This window comes from Calidris pugnax, unplaced genomic scaffold (assembly GCF_001431845.1).
Source record: "Calidris pugnax isolate Ruff unplaced genomic scaffold, ASM143184v1 scaffold8, whole genome shotgun sequence".
Lineage (NCBI taxonomy): Eukaryota > Metazoa > Chordata > Aves > Charadriiformes > Scolopacidae > Calidris > Calidris pugnax.
The window spans coordinates 13,014,446-13,024,369 of record NW_015090830.1 but is presented as its reverse complement, the minus strand read 5'-3'; the positions used below and the strand labels follow the sequence as shown (position 1 = coordinate 13,024,369).

At 48.6% G+C, this 9,924-nt stretch overlaps 1 protein-coding gene across 2 annotated transcripts in view; it reads right to left on the bottom strand.

Moving 5' to 3' along the window:
* TNFRSF11A (tumor necrosis factor receptor superfamily member 11a) overlaps nucleotides 1-9,234 on the bottom strand; it is a 29,973-nt gene extending 20,739 nt beyond the window's left edge. For both annotated transcript variants that reach the window (XM_014940757.1, XM_014940758.1), the window contains exon 1: nucleotides 8,977-9,234. In XM_014940757.1, the coding sequence (XP_014796243.1) occupies nucleotides 8,977-9,036 (60 nt within the window). In that variant the 5' untranslated portion in view covers nucleotides 9,037-9,234. The remainder of the gene's footprint in view (nucleotides 1-8,976) is intronic.
* Between the last annotated feature and the right edge of the window lie 690 nt (nucleotides 9,235-9,924).

Here is a 9,924-nt window from a genome sequence, read left to right as displayed (position 1 = left end):
TTTCCCCCCCCCCCCCCCCTTCCCTCTCCATTTGTTGAAAAGGACACCAAGCAAGAGTGTGCTTGCAGGGTCGGAGAGCTTCGATGACTCAGAGCTACAAAGCACCACTGTGTTACTCAGACCTTGAAAAAACACACACACAGGTGCTTCTGAAGGGGGAACCAGCAGCATTCAGATTCCTGTCCTCGGGCTTAAGGAAATATTTATTCTTGGTGCCGTTGAGCAATCGGATGGCAGCAGAAGCTGTGTGTCATGGATGCTAAAATTACTTTCTCGCTCAGATGAATATTCAGACAGACATTTCAGAGAAGATAGAGTTGCACGGGCCTCTTTCCTTTAGAAGAAAAAATCTGGAAGAACAAGCTCGGGGGTTTCCGCAGTCTTTTTCCCATGTCACTTCTGAACAAGAAGCTCAGGCCTCAATGAGAATTGCTCATTAGCGATAATGTTAGTTTTGCAAAAATTGAGATATAAAGGGACACGTCAGGGGGTAATTGTCTTAAGATGACACCTTCTTGCTCAGTGCAGTTGTTTCTGGAGAGTATTCAAGTTGTCTGTCATCATTTCACTGAGCAAAGCACATTTTTTTCTCCATTTAGAACCAAAAGCACCTATGGGAGAGCCAACCGTGGTGTGTCCTGCTTTGCACAACACTTGTTCTTTGCACTTCAGAGACCGAGTTTATTCACACCGCTTGCTTTTGAGGTCCTTAGTCTTGCCTGCTGTGTGGCTTTGGGGCTTTATTTGCCTTCATCAAGAGGACTGAGCTTTGATCAACATTTCCTGATCTGAAGTAGCTCCTGTAAGTGCAGCACCCTGGCACCCAGCTAGGATGTCCTCTGCAGTCCTCTGTGGCTTTTTCTCCTTCAAGTATGAGTCAATCCCTCTCCTCTCACACCGACCGTGTGCCCAGAGCCCTCCTCCAACTTCTCAACCTGATTTGGGTCCGCAGTATCACTAGGCAAAAAAACCCAGATTGCTTTAGTTCGTTGCCAGTTTCAGAGGTTTGCCTGACAAATTATTTAAGGATAAAAATAGAATCTGTCTCTTGATGGGCACTGCTCCATGGCTGATGCCCCCAGGCGCTCTATCAAGGCACATAATAGTAATGCACCCAAAGAAGGACTCTGGAAATTTTTACAACTGTGAGTTTATAAGAGGAAAGAAGAGTTATGTTAAAGACTTAATCATAATAAGACAGACGCTGAATGCAACAGTTCCTTCGTAGATTGTCTTCACTGTCGATAAAAATTCAATCAAAGCAGCACACAAGTCACAGCTTTGCAATTCCAGTTATTCGCTTGCAGGGCTGTAATTCATCACGCAAATCTTAGATTGTGAATGAAATGCTTTTGGTGATGTCAACTTTCCAGTGACCAGTAAACCACATCACAGAACTGCCACCACGTGGTAAAATATAGCCGGGAAATGGCAACAGCTAAAAACTAAATATTATTTCACTCAAAAATAGGTCCTTGAAACCCTGCTAGAGCCTGAATACCTAAAGAGGCCAGAAAGAACACGAGGGATAAAACCGATAATAAAGAGGTCAAGAGAAAACTGTAACTTGCAGCGAGGAACGGGGCAAACTGGTGACAGCCCCATCCTGACTATTCTCCTCGCCCCTCTGTTCCAGCACGCAGCTAAAAGCAAACACCTGAGCGACTGGTGGTGCTCCACCAACGGGAAGGACCATTCATCAATCTCAAACCCACCAGAGTTATTTCTAGCCGGCAGACTACGTGAAGGAGAAGTGCGGCACCGGCCACTCTCGCAGCAGGGTGGTGGGGGTAAGGCAGAGGGGAACCTCAGGTATATCAGATATGGGAGATGACGGAGGTGATAGATGGCAGGGCTGAAACGGCTGCCCACCAAACGTGTGAATCAGCCAGCCTTCCCCTGTGGGCTGAAAACTCGCCATCACGTGCTCAGCATTTGTCATTCAGAGGCCAGGTCATCTTCAGACAACTGCCAGAAGGGGACACCTAACGTCTTCATCGGCTGGGCGGGTGCAAAACCTCATGCTTCAACCTACGTGTCCTCACGGCCACAGCAATTCAAAGACTAACAGCCACCAGGTAGAACGTTTTAAAGGTGAATCAGAGAGTAAAAAAACCGAAAGCTAATCAAACCAAGATATTTAACGAAAAGGCTTGGCAGCAAGATAACAGCTCATATCAAGCAGAAATAAAAACTGATGAATAATGACATTACCAAAGCTAATACCTAGATGTGCATGTGAAAAGGCCCGCAAAGGCAAATCTCTTCTAGATTAAACAGTTCAATATCACTGCTCCACAGGAAAGCTTAACAGTCTCACCGCTCCAGCTACAACCTCAACGACTTGCCATGAGTAACTCTACACCCATCCACACTTAATTAAAATAAAATAAAAATAATAATAATAATGGAACTAAATACTTTATTTATGGGGAGCACACACCTCTAGCATCTTAGTTCAGCAGATTATTTTTCTATGCTTCATCAACTGAAGTCAAGTCTTAATGAAGAAATAACCATGAGAGATTTCTTGGGCTGGGCTATTTCTGGACGCCAAATTAAGAGTTCAATGGGGACTTTCTATGCTTAAAAATCTCTATGTTTCCTTCCACCAGAGTGGACCATAACGTATTCATCTCTTACGGAGTGAGGCAAGGCCCTGCAGTGCCAGCTGAGCTGACAGGGAGAATGAGAAAATGGGAACCCTGCTTTCACCGCCTGATGCTCTGCGTTGGCTTCTTTCTCCTGGATTTTAGAATTGCATGTGGAACAAATGCTGAATATTCTGCAGGCAAAAACAGGAAGGGTAGTGGTAGGGCTGCACCCTTACTTTGGACAATGGCCACAGAGAGGGGATGTGTGTAACACCTGCAGACCACTCTGCCTTGGTGTGAGTTATAGTAAGAATGACGCGATGGGATCTGCACCTTCTCCAGCCTGAAGCAATTCCTGCCTGTATCAAAGGGCCCAGGAGTGGGATGAGAATTGGTTCATTTCCTCTTTGGGTGTCACCACAAAGAAACATCTTTCCCAGGGACATGGGCCAGTCAAGTTGATGATAACATTCCTCCCTGATCTGAACGGGCTTTGGCTTGTTTCCTTAAGCAGCCTTAAGCATGTGGAGATTTATTTTTTTTTTCCTGTGAGAGTAGATCCAAGGAATCATCTCATTGTTATTGCTCCCGAACAATGAAAAGTTACTGAAGAACATCGTTCTCTTAAGACAAAACTATTCGCTGTGGCAAAATAACATGCTCAAAATAGATTCTCTTGCTACGTAAGCAATTTTTAGGACTCCATATGAACCAAGTAGCACATTTTTCCCTATCTGTATTCCAGATTAATGGGTTGCCTAACAAAACTTCACAGTATTTTTTTTTCCATACAAGATTTTTTTTCTTTTCCCTCCACTTTGACCACTGACTAAATATATTCTGCACCCATCTGCAGTCACAAATGTTGTTCTTTGTCATTCTTGAACAGAGCCTATATACTTTTTTTTCTTTTGGAGTAGCCACAAAGTGGTGAGGGTGAATGACCTCATTTTTTTTTTTACCCCTCCTTGGCTAATTGGCTCTTGCAGGGTGGATTAAACCGGGCAGCTTGGCTCTTTTACCAAACACAGCCTTTCCTGGTATCTTTTATCTAGATTTCAGGAGGGAAGCAGCCAGTGGGTTCTGCAGAGCTGAGAGGCAGCTCTGGGTCTCAGCTCTCTGCCTGCCCACCGTGCTGTCCTCCTCCGCCGTAGCCCCAGCCTCTCCATCAGGGACATGGCAGGGAAGGGGTGAGGAGCCACCATGAACAGTTTTGGCCAAGTGGCATGGGGAACATGCCTCCACCGTGGGGATGCCAGTGGCCTCCTGGGCAGAAGAAGACCTGGAGAACAAGGGTGAGGGTTGGATGCTGCGTGACGGCAGCCGGCTGGGGGGACGTAGGCACTCCCTGCCCCAGCCCTTTTGTGCAGACCTCCCTGTGACTCCAGTGGGGAATGGCCAGGGCTTTATCCTCTGGTGATTAACGACTCTTTGGCTTTGTTTGCAGCCGTGACATCCTAAGCGCAGTACAAACACCAAAGAAAACCAAGCCCTCGGCCCAGAGAACTCACACCCTGAAAAAGCAAACAAAAAGGTAACTGAGGGGAGGACTGTGAAGAGCAGCCAGGTGGCTGCATGGGACAAAAACCAGGATGTCCCGGAGCACCGGGTGTAAGTCAGCATCGCTCCTCTGGTGTGGTGCTGAGCCCTCTGCAAGCACTGCAACTGCAGGGACACACAAACAAAGCAAAAAAACCAGGAAACTTGCATTTCCCCAGAGCTGAAGCATCACACCAAACCCTGCTGCCACTGAGCAGATACGACAGCAGACTGCCCTGGGTGCCAGCACACCCTCCTGCAGCCCACCCTGCGACATCCAGCCATCGCTGCTCCGTGCCATGGAGGTCCAACAACTGTCTTCCCTCTGCTACATGAACTTCGGACCATTTTCGAAGAGGAGTAAGTCATAAAAAGGGGCAAGTTCTTGCAGGCAGGCTATTGTGTTACACAGACTGAGGACGACCCAAGTCCATAGTGCAGCCTGGTTAAACAGCACTTGAGTTTTATACTGCATTTATAACACACAAATATTTGCCTTTGTGTTTTCGGTCGGTAGTAACAAGCCATTCCCAGAGCAGCTGCCTCTCCACGCAGGCAGCGCCAACCAGCACGCAACTTAAACCAGAAGGTGGGCAGTGGCAGCAGAGGCTGGTGCTGCCCAGAAAGTTGAGTTTCCATTGAAAGGAAGAGGGCAGCCAGTGCAAGAAGCACGGTTGCAGCTGAGGACCTCATGAACCAGCCACCTCCATTTCCCTCTTCTCCCCATTGCCCACCCCCAGTAAGCTAAACCAGCATCTGAAGCAACCGTCCCCCTCCAAGTGTCCACCAGCCTTCCCACTGCGGGGCAGCCCCTTGCAGCGCGGGGTGGATGGAGGCCTGGAGCCTGCGGTCACAGCACGTGGTGGCAGGAACCCTGCTGGATCTGGTCACTGAGAACACCTCCTGGAGCCCAGGTGGTACAGGGAGGAAGCTGGCAGGAAGGAGCAAGAGGACAGCCTTGCTTATCTTCTCGTTGCGTCTACCTCGTGCGGCAGGGTCTTCCACCACTTGAACTCCAAGAGACAGACAGATAAAGATAGCGAAGTGACTCAAACATGATTCCTCTAAACAGCATTAAGGTATGCATGCCAGAGGGCACCACTTTGAGTGCCACCGATTTCCTACGCTGCAGTTACGCACGCATCCCTTCTACCGTCTGCGCTGGTTCTTGCAGAGCAGTCAAATTACATCCCACTCTTCTGAGCCCGAGGGTGCTTGGGATGACAGCAACAGGCAACAGGAACAGATTCTTAGAGCCACGGTTAAACTCTCTGCTTGACCTGCATTTTATATTTTTTTCTTCTGGCAGGGTGTGAAGAAAGCCCTGTGCCATAAATGACATTGGTCAGTACCCTCGAGATGGCTGATAAGCTTTGAATTCTACTGACTTGTGAAATGTGGTGGTTTGTTTTGGTCCCATTTGTGGGAAAGAAGAAATTACATCAGGCAGATGACACTTAACATGAAAAGAGAAGCGGCAGAGGTTTCTTAAATTGTGGATTGGTTCAGTTTTATATGCGTTATATTCCTTTTATATGAGGTGCTGTACGATGTTTCACATGTTCTGGGGGAAACTGCAAAAACTTCCCAGTCTCCCCTGCAGGAACCCTTTCCTGCAAGGGCATTTTGACAAGTGATATAATAGAATTACAGTAACTTTGAAACCCGGGCTGTTAACAACAGAATGTATCCAGGAGTTTAGTTTAGATGCTGTAGATGTTTTGCTCTACTGAATGATAACTTTGGCCCTGACCAGAGCAGGAGTGAGCCCAGGAGAGCCCATGATATAACACAGCATGGAGATTTTTATGGTCTTTTTTCCCCCCTCATCATAAAGACTCTGTATTCTAGGAAGTTAAAAGATAATGAAGAGATTTGGGCAAAATTTTGTCTATATTACAAAGAATTACAGATGCTTGCAGTGAGTAAACTTTCCCTATAAAGTAAATATTACGGAGTAGTGGAAGAGCCCACCCCCTTGCCACTCAGGAGAAGAAGAGTCCTCGGCATTAAACAAGGAAACTGGTTTATTGCATATTTGGAAATGCACATTCTCACAGGCTTTAACTCCCACCTGATAACAAACATCTCTGCTCTTCAACAGTGTTAAGCAAGGAAAGGGAGGTCACTATTCTGTACAAAGCAGCTGAGCAGATGGTGCCTCAGAAAGCAAAACATTGTGCCCTCTGACAGGAGCTCAAGACGAATCACTTGGAAAGATCATCTTGTGGCTGAAGCACAAGACAAGGAGGGCTGAGCTCTGCTCCCAGCAGTTCTGCTCCACGCTCGGTGTGTGACCTACAGCAAGTCACGAATTCTCTGTTCCTGTTTCCTCTTTGGTGAAAATGATGACGATGATCATGTCTATTCTCAGCAGAATTATGAGTACTCATTAACTAACATTTCCAAGTGCTTCTCATTCTTGGCAGGAAATTCATTGCAGATATCACTGCCCTACCACTACCCCACCATACCATCAATTCTAAACTAACACAAGTGCATCAGACAAACTTCAGCCCTACTGCACTTATTGCCACAATTTGTTCCACCAGAAGTCAGCACTCTTACAAGACACCACTGTTCAAATCAGTCACGTAAAGAACCTGAAAGAGTGGCTGGGAATAGCATCTCTCCAGGCGTGTCTTCCTTTCACATTCTTGGCTTGCAGGTCCTGCTCACGATTATATTAACTGGCTCTTTGACAAAAGATGGCTTTTCCTAGGTAAGCTTACACTGCTGCTTTCCTGGAGCCCTCTACTATCTTCTACTGCTACTTGTCCAAGGCATTGGCTATTGAAAGTTGCACCCTGTGCAACCACTTACAGACTCAGAATAGAGCACATGTTGAATGCAGTGGAAAGACTTTACACATCAGCCCCAAATGAATACAAGTTCCCTGTTTTGCATCCTCTGAAAGGTTATGAATTGAGAGGCGAGAAATAACAAGGAGCTCCTCCTGGTTCTTACATCAGGGTACCTGAAATGTGCTGGGAGCTATAGCATGGAAATCTGAATTTCCAAGGTTTGGTCAAGAGTTGAGCAGGTTCCAGGCAGTAAGGAGATCCCAAAGGGAACGACTGCCCCAAATCCAAATGGCTCCAGAAGGAAGCAAATATTTAACAGTCAGTGACTTGAAGCAAAGGTACAAAGAACACTGAGGTCTGCTCATCCTGCTGCATTGATCTGCATTGATGGTGTTCACAGTCCTGAACACCAAGGCAGAAAAACCAAAAAACCAAAACCAGATGCTTCCACCTGAAAGCTATGATGTAAAAATCACTTCTGAAATACGCAGGTTCATTCATATACATATGGAGGACACCTGGAAAGCAGCAATTTAAGAGAAGCCTAAGGAGCGAGGGTGGACAGAACGAAACATATGGTTTAGAGGGGGGAAAAAAGGCCTGTGTGGTTTTAGGCAACATATTTAGGACCAGGGATCCAGAGGAAAGGCTCTCAGGACTGTGCGGTCAGACATTAAATTGTAAGCTGTAGACAGCAGAGGGGTTTTTGTTTTGTTATGGGGTTTTTTTATCTTTTTTTTTTTTCCTTGAAGCTGCACCTTGCTCTCAGGGAACACAGCCATGGCCCAGTTACAGCACTGTGTTGAGGGAAGCACTTAAAATGACACAACTAATCAAGAATAATGAGACACAGAGAAACACTAGAAGTTCAAATGAAAGACACACAAATGGTAGCGAGGCTGCCAAACATCGATTAATGGAGGAAATAAAGTGCCCCTAGCATGGGATTTGCCAACAGCCTGCCAGTCTAGAAGGCTCTAAATAAACCAAGGGGAGAGGAATAACTGTTAAGCTGTATAATTAGAAAAAGCAAAGCAAGATTCTGCAAATTTAAACCGCTGGAGGAAACCCGACGTGTGCCATTCACAAGGCTCAGCAAGAGCTGGCTGTAGAAAATGGTCTTTCTGAAGAAACAGGGGAAGACCAGCAGCGATCCCAACCGTAAAACACGCTGACCATGAGCCACCTGGCATCGCTTGAAGCTGTGAGAAGAGCAAGCTCTGTTTGCAAAGAACCGCAGGGCTAAAACCTTGCTCAGATCTTCACCCTGGAGAGGCTGCCCTTCTGGGGCAGCTGAGCTGGGGCTGGGGTTTGCTTCCCAGCTCTGTCCTGAGCAGCACCTGGCCTTCCAAGGGAGTCACCTAGCCAGTCTGGGCCTTGGTCTTCCACCCATGGACCTGGGGTCCCAACACTGCCCACATCCTGAGGCCGCTGGAGGGTTGCCCACATTTGGGATGGTGGGGCGGTGGGATCAGGAGGGGGACTGCACCCCTCGGGGGAGGCTGAGGAGCTGCAACTGGGCTGCCAAGACCTGTACGTGCTCATCCCACGTCTGAGGGACAAGTGTGCTCACGCTCACTTGAATAAATCTGTTCGGTAGGGTGGAGTCTGCCTTATTTTTACTCTACATGCAAATTATATCCCTCAGCAACCTCACTGCAAATATTTTCTGGTTTCTCACACCCTGCTCTGGGCAAGAGCAGGCTGTTTTCCCTGCAGATCCTCTGGCTTCCTTTGGAGCTCTGGGTTTGGGCTATTTTGATTTTAAAGAAGCGAGAGAAGCTTGTGAGACAGAGCGAGTTGCAGGGCAAAAAAAAAACCAACCCCAAAACACAAACCACCAAAACCCAAGCAACTAGAGGGGAAAACAGACAGGCGAAGCTGTTCTGCTCCAGCCCGCTCTGGCAGTGCCGGGGGTGCGGGATGCCACGGGATCCCACTTTGCCACCTCCTCCCGAGCGACGAAACGCACCTCCCGGGGGGGAGACGCGACACCCGCCTTCCCCCTCCTCCGGTCAGCCCTGGCAGCCCAGCCTTACCTGTTTGCCAGCGGCAGCCAGGCAAAGGAGAAGGAGCCAGCAGCCTGACGGGACGGGCATGTCTGTCTGTCCGTCTCTCCCTCCTCCCGTGGCTCCTTTTCCTGCCACCGAAGAGAAACTAGATCCTTCCAGCCAAGCCCCGGCGCCCCGGCAGCAGAGCGAGGCACATTTGGGCTCGCTACTTCTCTTTCTTCCTTTCCTTCCTCTCAGCTACACGAGGGGAGAAGAGAGAAGAAGAAGAAGAGAGAAAAAAAAAAAAAAAAGGGCGCCTGGCTGTAGTTCCCACAGCATTTCCTCAGACTTGACATGCAGGTTTTTTGTTGTTTTTTTTTTTTTTCCCCTCTTCTTGTCCCTCCCTTTCCTTTCTCCACCCCCTTTTACAAGAAGTTTAGTCACCATGCCCGCGTCCCTCCTCCTGCCGACTGGGACTGCTTTCCCAGTCCTTCCCGGCAAGGCCATCCATCCACCTGCCTCCCACCCTCCTCACCCTCCCTTCCCAGCCCTCCCCGTCCCTGCTGCCATCCCTCACCCTGCACCTGCCCCGCAGTCACCGCCGTCTCCTCACCGCCCTTGGGTATAGCTTGAGGCTCTCAGAGGACATCTTGGGTCTCGGCCATGGCTTGGGCAGCTTCCCACCTCGCTCTCTGACCCGCTCTTGCCCCTGGCACTGAGGAAAGCATCCCATCCCACCCCATCTCATCCCTGCTCTCATGCAACAGCCCTGTGGGTGCCGACCTCAACCTTTCAGCACAACCCAAGGCCCCCCAGATACTTTGCTTGGGCTGACGGTGGGAGCTGGTGGGTGGGATGGAAAGAAAAGCCTGGGTTGTACAGGGTCAGTCCCTGCCACCCGGCTTGGGACAGAGCAAAGTGGCCTCTTGACCCCCAAAACAGACTCACGGCCACCACCACCGACCCAGCAGCCACACTGCCCGGCAGAAGAGCAGC